Source organism: Phocoena sinus, chromosome 15, assembly GCF_008692025.1.
Source record: "Phocoena sinus isolate mPhoSin1 chromosome 15, mPhoSin1.pri, whole genome shotgun sequence".
Classification (NCBI taxonomy): Eukaryota; Metazoa; Chordata; class Mammalia; order Artiodactyla; family Phocoenidae; genus Phocoena; species Phocoena sinus.
The window spans coordinates 53,260,120-53,274,208 of record NC_045777.1 but is presented as its reverse complement, the minus strand read 5'-3'; the positions used below and the strand labels follow the sequence as shown (position 1 = coordinate 53,274,208).

Here is a 14,089-nt window from a genome sequence, read left to right as displayed (position 1 = left end):
TTTAATTTTTTGAGGAACTGCTAGACTGTTTTCCATAGCATCTGTACCATTCTATGTTCCCACCACCATGCACAAGGATTCCAGTTTTCCACACCCTCACCAACACTTGTTATATTCTAGATTTTTTGATAGTAGCCATTCTGTCGGGTGTGAGGTGATATCTTGCTATAATTTTCATTTGCATTTCTCTGAGGATTAGTGATGTTAAACATCTTTTCACTTGCTTGTTGGCCATTTGTGTACCTATGGGAAAATGTCTATTCAAGTTCTTTGCTCATTTTTAGTTGGTTTATTTGATTTTTCGTTTTTGAGTAATATGAGTTCTTTATATGCTCTGGATATTTATTCCTTATAAGATAGATGATGTGAAAATATTTTCTCCCATTCTGTAGGTTGTATTTTTACTCTGTTGTGGCCTTTGATAAACAAAAGTTAAGTTTTACGTAGTCTCATTTGTCTATTTTTGCTTTTCTCTGTGCTTTGTTATCGTATTTAAGAAATCATTACCGGGCTTCCCTGGTGGCAAAGTGCTTAAGAATCCGCTTGCCAATGCAGGGGACACGGGTTCGAGCACTGATCTGGGAAGATCCCACATGCCATGGAGCAGCTAAACCCGTGCACCACAACTACTGAGCCTGTGCTCTAGAGCCTGTGAGCCACAACTCCTGAAGCCTGGGCGCCTAGAGCCCATGCTCTGCAACAAGAGAAGCCACCACAATGAGAAACCTGCGCATCACAACTAGAAGATGCCTGTGCACAGCAACAAAGACCCAATGCAGGCAAAAATAAATAAATAAATAAATTTTTTAAAAAAGAAAGAAATCATTACCAAATTCAATGTCATGAAGTTTTTCCCCTATGTTTTCTTCTTGGAGTTTTATGGTTTGGGGTCTGAGCTATTTATTTTTTTATCGCTGAACAATATTCCGTTGTATGAATGTACCACAGTTTATTTATTCATTCACTTACTGAGGAACTTCTTGGCTGCTTCCAGTTTTTTGCAAGTGCTATAAACATTTATGTGGATATAAGTTTTTAACTTATTTCGGTAAATACTTAGGATATTAGGTAAATACAGTTGCTGAATCATGTAGTAAGAGTTTTGTTTTTTTTTTTTTAAAGCTTTGTAAGAAACTGCCAAACTGTCTTCTAAAGTGGCCTTAATCATTTTGCATTCCCACCAGAAGTGTGAATGAGAGTTCCTGTTGCTCCACATCCTCACTGGTATTTGGTGTTGTCAGTTTTTTTGTTTCTTTTTTTTTTGTGGTATGTGGGCCTCTCACTGTTGTGGCCTCTCCCGTTGCGGAGCACAGGCTCCGGACGCGCAGGCTCAGCGGCCATGGCTCACGGGCCCAGCCGCTCCGCGGCATGTGGGATCTTCCTGGACCGGGGCACGAACCCGTGTCCCCTGCTTCAGCAGGTGGACTCTCAACCACTGCGCCACCAGGGAAGCCCTGGTATTGTCAGTTTTTTGAAATTTAGCCATTCTAGTAGGTTTGTAGTGGTAGCTTATTGTTGTTTTAATTTACAGTTCCTTAATGAGATACAGTGTTAAGCATCTTTTCATGTTTTCATTTTTCATCTGTGTATCTGTTTTGGTGAGGTGTCCATTCTGGTCTCTTGCCTATTTTTAATTTTTTTTTCTTAGTTTTAAGTGTTCTTTGTGTTTTTTGGATATAAGTTCTTTCTCAGATATGTGCTTTGCAAATGTTTTCTCCCAGTCTGTGGCATGTCTTTATTTTCTTAACAGTGTCTTTTGCAGACCAGTAGTTTATAATTTTAATGAAGTCCAATTTATCAGTTTTTTCTTTCATAGGTCACACTTTTGGTATTGTATCTAATAGGTCATTGCCAAACCCAAGGTCACCTAGGTTTTCTCATATGCTATCTTCTAGAGGTTTTATAATAAAGGTTTGTGTTTTTATGTTTAAGACTATGATCCAGGGCTTCCCTGGTGGCGCAGTGGTTGAGAGACCGCCTGCCAATGCAGGGGACACGGGTTCGTGCCCCGGTCCAGGAAGATCCCACATGCCGCAGAGCAGCTGGGCCCGTGAGCCATGGCCACTGAGCCTGCGCGTCTGGAGCCTGTGCTCTGCAACGGGAGAGGCCACAACAGTGAGAGGCCTGCCTACCGCAAAAAAAAAAGAAGACTATGATCCATTTTTAGTTGATTTTTGTGAAAGATGTAAAGTCTGTGTCTAGATTCATTTCTTTGCATGTGGATGCCCAGTTGTTCCAGCACCATTTGTTGAAAAGACTGTCTTTGCTCCATTGTATTGCCTTTGCTCCCTTGTCGAAGATCAGCTGGCTGTAGTTAAGGAGGTCTTCCTCTGGGCTCTCTGTTCTGTTCCATTGATCTATTTGTCTATTTTGTGCAGATCCACACCGTCCTGATTACTGTAGCTTTAGAATATAGCCGGGAAGCAGCAGTCCTCCACCTTTGTTCTTCTCCTTTATTTTGTGTTGACCATTCTGAGTCTTTTGCCTCTCCACATAAGCTTCATAATCAGTTTGTCGCTATTCACAAAACTTGTTGGGATGTTCATTGGGATTGTATTGAATCTATAAGTCAAGTTGGGAAGAGCTGATATCTTGACAATATTGAGTATTCCTAACTGTGAACATGGAATATCTCTGCATTTGTTTAATTCTGTGATTTCTTTCAGCGGTTTTGTAGTATTCCTCATGTAGATCTTATACGTATTTTGTTAGTTTTTTTTTTGGCTGTGCCGCGTGGCATGCAGGGTCTTAGTTCCCCGACCAGGGATTGAACCTGCGCCCCCTGCAGTGGAAGCATGGAGTCTTAACCACTGGACCACCAGGGAAGTCCCATTTTGTTAGATTTCTAGCTAAGTATTTCATTTTTGTGGGGTGCTGATGTAAATGATATTGTGTTTTTAATTTCAAATTCCAAATGTTCATTGCTGGTTGATTGTTTTTTGAAATAAGAAAATATGAATCTGTGCTGATCGGAAAAAAGTGGAGCTGTACTAAGATGTAAAAAGGAAAAGCTGATCACCCCTCACCTGCCTCACCCCTGGTGCCAGCATTAAAACATGGCCCGTGCCTGTCAAGACCTTTCTCCTTACTCAGCAGACTTGCAAAACGTACAGGAATGTGGTCAGACAAATGGAGTTTTTTACTTTTACCACAGTAGAATCACACCACACCGCGTAACTCTGCATCTTCCTTTCTGCAGTTAACAGTTTATCATGGCCAAGCCTGTAAATAGTCAACGGATACAGATTCCGCCTCCTCTCCCCCAGTTCTTTATGCATGTACATTTGTGTACACTTTCACACTCACACACGCAGAGAGATTATTCCACAGAAAGAAAGCTGTTTATATAAGGTATGGGCATTTTGTTTTGGTATTTTTTTTCTTTTTTCGTCTGTTCCCATCCCCACCCTCAGTCAGGTATTCTGAACCAGTAACTGTGTGCTGAGTGATAGATGGATGTGCAAGCTTGCTGTCCTGGTTAGACGCCAAGTTAAGTGTAGAAATTATGTTGTCCTGTGAGCCCCTCTAGGCTGGGCTGAGCACAGGGCTGGACACGTGTGTAGTGGCTGGGAGCCTAGAGTTTGGTTCTGGTCCTCAGTTTCTCCATCTGTGAAGGGGTCATGGTGATAGCACAGCTTCATAAAGTGGTTGGAAAGATAGGGTGAGTTCATGCGTGTCACATAGTAGGTGCTCCGGAAATGTGAACTCTTGTCACAGTCTTTGTTGTGGGTGACGGGCTGGAAAGGGGGCCTGCCCCCTGCTGTGAGAAGGAGGAACTGGGCTGGGGAGGGGTCGCCTGGTGCCTGATGCTCAACCTGTGTACTGGGTGTGGGACCATCAGAGCCTAGGGGTGGGGGAGATAGGCCACCTCCCAGAGGACCTCCCCGGCCTAATTGTGCTGTTTTCTCCTCTCTGCTTTTCCAGGACAAGCAGTTGCGCATCTTTGACCCCAGAGCCAAGCCCGAGGCCTCCCAGGTGAGTTGTGTGGGCAGCGGAGCTGGATTGAGGCCCCAGCGGCTCCAGCAGGCGCGGGCAAGGGCAGCTCAGCCTCTGACACACAGATTCTGCCACGCCCCGTGCCCCTGGCCGAGGCCTGGCGGGTACGTGAGGGTCACCTGGGAGGTGGCTCGAGGCTCTTTCTGGGAAGCATGTTCTGCGTCTTGGGAGGATCCAGCTTTGATCACAGGGTGGGGGCAACCAGGCCGCCCACAGGCCTTCGGTGGAAGCATCCTGTGGCTTCAGGAAGCTAATTTGAGATTCCAACTTCCTCTCCTTTGCAACCCTCATCTCTACCCACCTTTCCTGGTACGGTCAGCGGAGGCCAGCCACAGAGGAGCCAAGAAGACCCAGCCCCCACCCTCTGCACCCCTCCAGGCCCTGGTGCTGGGGGGCCTGCCTGATCTGTGGGCCCCGGGCGCTGAGTGGGTTCGGTTTGTGTCTGGCTGTGCATGGGTGCATGTGGCCCTTTGAGTTCCAAACGAGGAGGGCAGGCGATGGGTTCATGCTGCAGGCATTGAGCCACTGGGGACTCGTTCATTCATTTGAGAACAACTTGGTGCCAGGCATAGAATGTTCTGTGGTGAACGAGACAGACACGGGGCAATTGCTGGGGGGCTCCTCTTGCTGGAGTGATTTAGTGCTTCCCTGAGGAGCTGGCTTGGGGCTGAGGCCTGAGTGCTGCTGTGGATGGCCTGGGGCGGGCTCAGCTTGTCCTAGGAGCCTGAGTCAGGGGCTTGTCACCTGTGCTTTGGGAGCCATTAGGGTTATAAGCCAACAGTGAAATGAGCGGATTTACATTTTAAAAAATTCTTCTAGAAGCTGAGGAGCCTTCTTTCCTGAGGAAGGTGCAGTTCAGGGTTCTGCTGCCAGCTCGTGGGCAGAGCTCCCCAGCGAGGCCCCAGGCCCAGCAGAGATGTCTCATCTCCATTTCTAGGACTTGTTCCCCACCCGGGGTCAAGGGTAATCCACCAGTCTAAACCCAAGCAGTAGTAGCGCACACAGAGAGAGAGAGAGAGAGAGAGGGAGAGAGAGACACACACACACACACACACACACACACACACACACACACTCCCTCCCTCCCTCCCTCCCTCCCTTCCTCCCTCCCTCCCTCCCTCCCTCCCTCCCTCCCTCCCCTTCATACAGCCAACTGCAGCTCTTTCCCAGGGCAGTGCAGTCAGCTCCACCTCTGACTGGCTGAAGACCAAGAGGAGGCCCCATCCTGGCAGGTGAACCAAGCCCAGCAGAAGTGGCTTTAGCTCCACCCTGGCCTTGCTTCCTCGAGGCTGGGTCTTGGTTCCTTGGTGTCGTCGCCCCTTGGCTGTGGTGGAGCTATGTGAGCCTCAGGGCAGCATGAGCAGTGGGCCTCACTGTAGCTTTCTGTGTTAAATAACCTTCAGTCTTTGCCTGGAAAGGGGCCCCAGGCTCAGCTCGAGGAGGGAGACTGAGGCCCTCTCCCCGCAGCTTTCTCAGGTCACCCTCTCCTCCCCAGGGTCCAGGCCACAGCGCCCGGCACCTCCATTCCTGCCCCAGCTAGGCAGTGCCTCTGGCCAGCTCATCCAGCTGAACCCTTTCCTCCTTTCTCTCCTCCTCCTCCAGCAACGGGGGGCAGTCATGGTGCTGAGGTAGAGATGCAATGGCTGCCGTCCAAGGGCTCCAAGTTCAGAGAAGAGGGAGGGAGCCCCCCTGAAGGGAGTTTCTGGGCTGAGGAGACCCGGGAAGAGCGTGGGTGGCTCCCACCCCCTCCTAGCTCCTGGGACGCTGCCTGTGCTTGGCCGCTTGTGCGGGGGCAGCAGGACCTGGAATGCTGCCCTCTGCCTGGCCCTGCCCCCCACTTCCGCCAGGGCATCTGGCCCACACCTGGCTTCTATTAAGAAAACTGCTGCTGGCAGCCAGGGTCGGTGTGAGCCGAGGGGCCAGCTTGGGGGAGAGGCCTTCTGGGAGTGCCTTCTTCTGAGATCCTCCTTCCCCACTGGAGGGGGTACTGGTGGGGGTTGGGGAAGAAGGCACTGCCCTCCCTCCAGCCTCTGCCCCTCCTGCCCCACTGGCTGTCCCCATGGCCTGGGGGCTGGGCAGGGAGGCCTGGGGAGTCCTCCCTCCACTGTCTTTTTTGGGCCCTTCCTCTGGAGACTGGAGCTTGGAGCAGGGGATGCTTGGGCGGCTCCCTCCTGTTCACACCCTCTGCTTTGTTTTTAGGTTGCATTTATGACGGGTTATTATGTCCCAGGCTCTTGGCACGCACAATCTCCTTCCACTCTCCTGACCATCCTGTAAAGTCAGTCCTTTGGTTATTTTTTCCCCCAGGGTTTCACAGCTGAGTGGCAGAGGCAGGTTCGGTCCATCTGACTCCGGAGCCCCAGGCCTCTCCTGCCCCTTCACTGTGCCAGAGCCCCAGTGGGGGTGGCCAAGGCCCTGAAGCCATGGCCGTGTCAGGGAAGTAGAAGCCACAGCTGAGGGGGTGCCCAGGGATGATGAGCTTTGACAGGCTGGTCCAGGGCAGGAGGGGGCCAGAGGACCTCTGGCGTGGACAGGTGGAACTGCTCCTTCTGACTACCCCCTGTGTCAGGCAGGCCTGGGGGGCCAGCATCTGTAGCCCAGGACTGAGCCTGGCTGAGGAGGGGTGTGGGTGAGTGATGGGGGTCTTACCACCGGAGAAGGTCCCCTCACCCTAGGAAGGAGCCCAGGGCCGCTCTTCCAGTCGCCCTGCCCCACACAGGAAGCGTTGCTGTGGCGACAGAGGGGGGATTTGGCTTCACTGCAGCTGGAATGCTGGGTATGCGCCTGCTCCTGGCGCCCCTGCACTGGGCAGGCACGGCCTGGCCTCAGCCCCTCCTGTTCTCTCCTTGGGGCCAGGTGTGGGGGAGACATGGGGGTACCGAGGGGCTTCTCCACGAGCAGGACACCTAGCTGCCTGTAAGAGGGAAACCCCAAGGCCTGGCCTGCAGGCTCGGGATCACCATCAGCGGCTTCCTATGACAGGGCTCAGGTTCGGGTGGCAGGGTGCCTGGGTCCCAACTGCAGCCTCCCCTCCACCCCAGGAGAATGAGAATCTGGGGATTTGGAGGGAGGGCTCCTCCTCCCCGAGTCCCACTGAGGTCAGCAAAGAACTTGCCATTTTTGAAACTGGAAGTCACTCCAGTGATCTGGGTAGAGGAATGGGGAGGGGGTCCTTGGCCTCCCCTCCAAATTGCTGGAGCTTCCTCTGGCCCCTGGGGCAGACTGAGCTGGGTGTGCCTATGTTGGGTGCACTGGGCTCAGCCTAAGCTCTGACCTTGTCTCCACTTCCTGGGTGCCGTGTCCTCTGAGACCCGAGGTGAGAGTGGAGAGCTGTGGGGCGAGCAGGACTCGCCAGCCCACAATGCCCTGCCCATCACTGCCTGGTTCCCCCAGTGTGAACTCATCCAGGGAGGATTGCTGGAGACCCGAGGTGCCTGGGGGCAGCCAGCATCCTGGGCTCCTCCTGGTCTGGGCTCTGCTGCCTTCTGGCTGTGCCTGTCTCCTTGCCTGTCCTCCATCAGCTCCTCTTGTGCAGACAGAGAACAGTAACAGTTGGTGCGGGTGGCTGTTCTACTGGGTGACTTGGGGCAGATGGCTTCCTCTCTCTGGGCCTCTGGTTTCTCTGTGTGTGAAATAGGAAGGTGGAGACACGGGCCAAAGAATGTTCCATCCAAACCTGTGCCTCTGGATGAAAAATGCTCCCTCGCTGTCCACAGGCCCTGTAGACCCTGCTCTGCCTCCTCCTCTCCCCCGACCCCGCTGCCAGCTGTGCTGGCCTCTTCGCTCTCCGAGACCCCGACTCTTCACAGATGCTGGTCCCCACCACTGGCTCACGCCTGCCAATCCTTCACATCTTAGGTGTTACCCTAAATCCACTGCCCTCAATTATACTCTATTGTACCCTGTTACCATGCCTCTAAAAAATGCACATTGATGTGTGCCGGACACAACCCTGAGCGCTTCGCCCTCCACAGTGGGTCCATCACGGTGCTCTTTGTGTGGGTCAGGACACTGAGGCACATCCTGGGATGAGGCTGTTGGCGGCTTGGCTTTCACCCAGCCAGTCTGACTCCAAAGCTCGCGCCCCTAACCCCCCACTTACAGCAACTCGCTGACATAGTTATTTCTGTTTGGTTCACATCTGCCTTTCAACCTGTACGTTCTATGAGTTTGCGGACCCTTTCTGTTTTGTTGACCATGTCCCCAGTGCCTAGTGTCACGTGCAACTCGAATATTCATATTATGAAAGAACAAGTGAGTGAGCAGCCCTGCTTCACCCCGGACGTGACCATCCATCTGAGATGTGTTCGGCCCCACTGCCAGCTCCCAGCACTGTACCTGGCCAGGAGGAGGCCTGCACGGCTGTTGAATGAATGAATGGTGTGCTAACGTAGTGCGAGCCATCTGGTGCTCCTTACATGGGATGTTTGCACACCGATGAGAGGGCGAGAGCCCATGTGACACTTCTGATTGACCCTGGGGTGTTGGTGGCGGAGCTGACCCTTGCCCTGACCCCACAGCCCGTCTTGCGTAAAGAGAGGGATGTTGGGCCCTAGTTCTCAGGCTCCAGCCCTGACTTCCTGTGCCGACTACAGCCGGGTGGGAAGGAAGCAGTGAGAAAAGCCCCTTGAATGACACGGAGCCGTTTCCGATGGTCTCCCACGCTGGGGTCGGCTTCCGCGGGCTGGGGAGGGGGCGCGGGGCCAGCTCCTCACAGCCGCCTGGCTCCCTCATTCATTCCCAAGGAGATCGTGGGAAGCTGGGAGGAAGCTGGCCACAGTTTGGGGTGAGCTAATTTTAGTAACAGGGTCTTTGGTCTCAGGCTCCAGGGGCCAGGGTAACTGGGAGGGAGCTGTTTGCATTTCCTCTGGCCCCCTCAGCTCCCCCCTGCTTGGGCCCGGGGGACAGGGCTGCCTGCGGTTTGAACTCATCTCTCCTCCCTGGGGCCCAGCAAACCTTCCTGCTGGCAGCTCCAGTACCACGGGAGGGCCAAGAGGGGCACTCTTCTGCCCTCTCCAGGGACTGTTCCCCATGCTTGGCACCAGGCCCTCTCCCTGGCCCCCTGGCAGCGTCAAGAGGCAACAGTAATACTCGTAATCCCTCGATTTGCACGGCGCTTTGTGGCCGGCCTGTTCCTATCACATGTGGTCTCAGTTGATCCTCGCGACAGTCCTGGGAAGTAGGCAGCCCAGGCCACGAGCAAGGAAAATGAAGTTCTGAGAGGGCACTGGGGTCCTCAGAGCCCGAGGATGGTGACCAGCAGCCAAGTGCCTTCCCCCGGACACCTGCAGAGGCAAGGACATGCCGCCATCCTGAGCCCCATCACGGCAGCAAGAGGGGCCTGGTCATGAGCAGAACAGCCCGACAGGCCCCTTACAAGGAGGGAGACTGAGCCCAAGCTTGGTGGCCAAGTAGGCCCTCTGGGTGCAGAGCTGTCCCCAGCTCACCCCTCCTGCCCTCTGGAGGGCTCTCAGGTGGGTACCCCCCCCCAGGGAGGCCCCCAAGGCTCAACTCAGTGCCATCTTTTTCCTCCTCCAGAGCACGTGGGCCCATGAGAACAGCAGGGATGGCCGGTTGGTGTGGACAGGCATCCAGGAGCACCTTGTGTCCACCGGTTTCAACAAGGTAGGTCTCCTCCCAGAGGAGTAGGGCATCCACACCAAGAGGGCGGGGACGAGGCCCACTGGGGGGGGGGGCTGGGGCCAGCTCCAGACCCGTCCATATACGGCCCTGTGTGCAGCCGGGTCTCAGAGCCCCAGGGGACCAACGGCTGCTGAAAACTGGCAGATTCCATCTGCAATAGCTAAGCCTGACCCTGGGAACTGCGGTGGGCCCCCCCAGGGACCAGAGTCCACAGAGGGAACCGCCCCTTGTCCCTTGTCACCTAAGGGTTCTTAAAGGGGCAGGAGATGAAAACCCAAACTCTCCCTCCCTGGCATGACTTACCCCCCCCACCCCCGAATGCTCTGCTCTGGGGCGAGTGCTCCCGTGCCAGGCTGTGTCCTTAGTCCCTGGGTTCCGGGCTGGACCCCTCTGAGCCCCTCTCTGCCCCCTCCCTGCAGATGCATGAGCGTGAAGTGAAGCTCTGGGACACCCGGCTCTTCTCCAGCGCCCGCACCTCCCTCACCCTGGACACCTCTCCCAGGTAGGAGTGGCTGGCGTGTTGGAATGGCTGGGGGCCTTGAGGGCCCAGTGATGTCTGTAAGTGCACACTGCTGGTTGTGGGGCAGGCTTCTGCCCGGGGGCTCGTGCTGGCATGTTTTGGCATTTGGGGAGGGGAATGTGACTCGGCGGTGCGGGGACAGGGAGTGTGGGGATGCGCTTGATTTTGCTGTGAGTGTTCTGGTGGAGCCAAAGACTGAAGAAACTGAGGCTACGATCATGAGGTGGCCGCGGGGTGATGTGGGGTCAGGTGGGCTAGCAGGTCTGGAGGCTCCAGTGCAGGACGGAGGCAGGCCTCAGACCTGCAGTTTCTGTGAGACCTCAGCCCTGGCCACATGCTTGTCACTGGTGGTCCTGGGCGGGTTGGGGGGTGCGGGCAGCCTGGAGGTACAAGTGTATCTCGTCCTTCCACCCTCCTGGAAGTGTGTGCAAGAGGGTTTATGGTGGTGCCCCACGGGGTCCTGGCCCAGCCAGCTCTGTGCAGGGGCAACCCACGCACCAGGATGCCCACTGAGGAGATGAGGTACAGGAGGCTGGAGGACTGCAGCCCGGCTGGTGCAGGAGGTGGTGGCACCTGGTTCCTGTTCAGCTGTGACTCTTGGGGCGGCTTGCTGAACCCCCCACCCAGGCAGGGACCTGGGAGGTCAGAGCCAGAATGGGGCCTTGGTCCTTGGATATCCATTCAGCCCCTTCCTCTTCCGTTTTACAACTAGGGAAACTGAGTCATAGAGGGCGTGGTGACCTGTCCAGGCTCTGGGAGCAGTGAGGGCCGTGTCTGGGGCACGCAGGGCTGAGTGCCGTAAGAGCTCCTGCCAGGGCGACCCCGCTGAGAGCCCCCAGAGAAGGGGAAACCATCAGGGTGGCACTCCCATCCTGTCTCACAACCCAGGGAAAGGCTGGGGTGCTGAAAAGGCCCAATTTGCAGATGAGGGAGGCAAGGCTGAGTGAGATCCCATAGCAGTAGGTGTGAGGCCTCTGTCTGCTCTTGGCCCTGGGGATACAGCGGGATGTTACCAGGGCCCCCCTGCGCTGGAGGAATCAGGGCCCCCAGGCCTTCTGGCTTCATGTCCAGCAACCCCTCCCCCAGCCCTCATGCTGCACTGATATCTTGTCCTCCACGCCTACCCAGGCCAGACAGCCCCTTCCCTATGGGGCCCCCCAGCAGAGGGAGGGAACTGGCCCAGCCTGGAAAAGGGAGCCAGCACTACCATCAAATGCTCCTCTCCCCACCACTTCCTGCCTTCCAGGCTCCGCCCCATCTGTGCCGGCCCCACCCCCACCCTGAGGAGCAGCCCCTGCCCAGCCCCAGTGTGGCCCCTGGGGGAGTTAACCATGCCCAGACCCCATGGTGCCACTGGCCAAGGCTGACCCTGTAATTATAGCAGTTAAGAATAGCCTCGCAGGGCCAGCAAGGCCTGGAATTTCTCAAATCACTCCCAGATGGGCGGCCAGGCCAGTGTCCCGCCCCCTTCATCCCCCAGTCCTGGCCACTGCCCCACTGGGCCCACGCCCTTGGCAAAGGAGCTGGGACTCTCCAGCCCTCTACAAAGCTGGTGGATGCCAGGGATGCGTGCCAGCCTCCAGGCTGGCCTGAGAGGTGGTGGGTCCCCTACCCCCAGGCTCCTCAGAAGCCAGAACCCCTCAGAAGCCCCCTGGGGTGTTGGGGGCTGCTGAGTGAACTGGACTGAAGGTAGGAAGTGTGCAGGGTGTCAGCTGTAGGCACGGCATGGGTCTCCACCGCACCCGCTCAGTTTCTTTTCTATTTTACAGATTTTCCATCTCCATTTGGGCAGAACAGTATGAACTCTTATAAGAGCTATAGGGGGCCAGGGGTCAGGCCCATGCCCTCCCCATCCTCTCCCAGGGAGGACCCAGGGCCCCACCCTCCCAGGGGCCTCTGTCTCTGCTCCCATCTGTGCCTTCCCCTGCTCATCTGTGTTGTTTGTGGAGCATACCTCCCCACGTGGGACGCGCAGGGCAGCAGGTCCTATCTGTAAAGCTGGGCTCGGGCAGCAGGTCCACAGATGGCTGCCCTGTACTTCCTGTGCTGGGTGGAGATGGGGGGTTACCGGCAGGGCCTGGGCTAACAGAGCAGCTCGTGCTCCGGTCCAGGAGACACAGAAACACCACCACCTGTCTCGGGTGCCCTGCTCCTGGGCTGGGTGAATGGTCAACAGTATCGGCCCTGAGCTGAAGGCAGATGGAGATTTTTCTCCACACGTTACCAAAGAATAAAAGCTGAAGCCGGAGAAATCGATCTTCTCTTGAGGTCACCCTGGCAGCAAGCCTCACAGGGTGGACGCTGGGAGTCTGTTCTGCTTCTTCACACTGAGGTGTCCACCTCTGGCCAGAGGCACTGGCCCTGCATCCCAGCGAGTTCCCTGGAGGTTGGGAACCCCCTCCCTGCCTACCTTCTGCGGCTCTCAGTAGCTCCTCCCCTCTCCTGGAGGGCCAAGCCCTCCCCGCAAGGCTGGTACCCCCACCTCCTGGGCCAGGGAGCAGGTGTTGGGATCCGTCCCTGCCTGCTGTGAGCATGCTGCTGCCTTACCGTTTCCGGCCTGTGATTCTCTTCTGTAGAGGGATCGCTGGACGTGAAATGGGAGCATGTGTAGCCCGCATGGCACAGAGCCTGTGGCAGCGAGGACCCAGCAGTTGGGGGCTGGCGTTTCCCCACAGCAGGATCACCCTGGGTAGTGGCTGTATCTTGGCTCGGTCCCCGACTTGTTCCCTGGCCCTCTCTTCGTCCCCCGGCCCCTCATCTGATGGGATGCCCGAAGACCTTTTCTGGGAGGGCTGGCGTGAGTGCTCAGGCCCCTTTCTGTGGGCCCCACCACTCACCCCGCCCCTGCGGCCCCACTAGCCAGGTTTAGCTTTGCAGTGAAAACATTCATTCAGCAGCCACTGTGTTTAGCAGCAGCCCATAGACCCACAATGGCCCCTTTGACGGGGCCGCCGAAGGGGAGGGCAGGCCTCGCCAGAGCCATTCCCCTAATGGGACCCAGGCCCATAGGAAATCCACCTGGGCTGCTGCCTCCGCCGCCTCAGGAAGAAGGGGCCCCACCCAGGCCCACTGCCACCACTCTCTGCCCACCATGACCCACCTCCTCCCTTCTCATGCCAGAACTCTCAGCAGCCGATAATTGAATCCAGAGCCTCCTGTGGCCGGGCCTGACTCTGCACTGACATCAACGCCCAGAACCGCAGGGCCTGCTCCCCAGGCCTGGCTGGGCTGCCTCCTTCCCGCCAGGGTGAGGCTGGGGGCCAGGGGCCATGACCCATGCAGGGAGATGGGCATGGGGCCTCAGGGAGGCTCGCTCTAGCCTTTGCAGGGCCTCTCTGGCTCCAGGGGCACCTCCCTTCGTGCCACAGGGTAATAGGAAAAGGTGCTGGGCGCGTGTGTCTATCACTGTTCCTAAGCTCCCGGCATCTGGTCCAGGCCAGGGCTGTGCATAGCATCCCTGGGGGCCCTGTCCCCACCTTGGCCTGTGGCTTCCTGGAAAACACTCCCACTTCCGGGGTTTCTGGAAAGCCTGGGTACTTTACTCAAGTGCAGAGAGTAAAGGGGCATCACAGGGCCACCTGCCCCTAACAGCCCTGGCTCAGTCCCTGCCTCCTCACCCAGCAAAGAGCTCCTGCCATTCAGGATCTGTGCTGCTCCTCTACCAAGGCCCTTTCTCTGTAGCTAGAGCAGGAGGCTGGGAGCAAGGTCTCGCAGCCTGAGCCCATGCAGAGGGGCCACAGGACTGCAGGAAGGGCTGGGCTGTGTGTGCCATCTGGTCCAGGACCATCCATGAGGGCCTGGCAGGACATGGCTCAAGGCACCTCCTCCACAGAGGAAGGCAGGCGGTGAACTCATCAGACCCATCTCTGAGGAGGGACTCTTGGGGGTCATCTTGGCCTGCGTCTGCCATGAGCGTTTCCCCAGCCTCTC

The 14,089-nt window shown here is 56.2% G+C and overlaps 1 protein-coding gene across 2 annotated transcripts in view; it reads left to right on the top strand.

Moving 5' to 3' along the window:
* The window catches only part of LOC116740567 (coronin-7), a 58,170-nt gene that overhangs the window by 19,247 nt on the left and 24,834 nt on the right, over nt 1-14,089 (top strand). Inside the window, exons 7-9 of one of the 2 annotated variants that reach the window (XM_032606259.1) lie at nt 3,925-3,975; nt 9,535-9,621; nt 10,059-10,141. In XM_032606259.1, the coding sequence (XP_032462150.1) occupies nt 3,925-3,975; nt 9,535-9,621; nt 10,059-10,141 (221 nt within the window). Of the gene's footprint in view, nt 1-3,924; nt 3,976-6,851; nt 9,290-9,534; nt 9,622-10,058; nt 10,142-14,089 lie in introns of those variants that run through there. The other variant, XM_032606260.1, reaches the window with a different exon arrangement.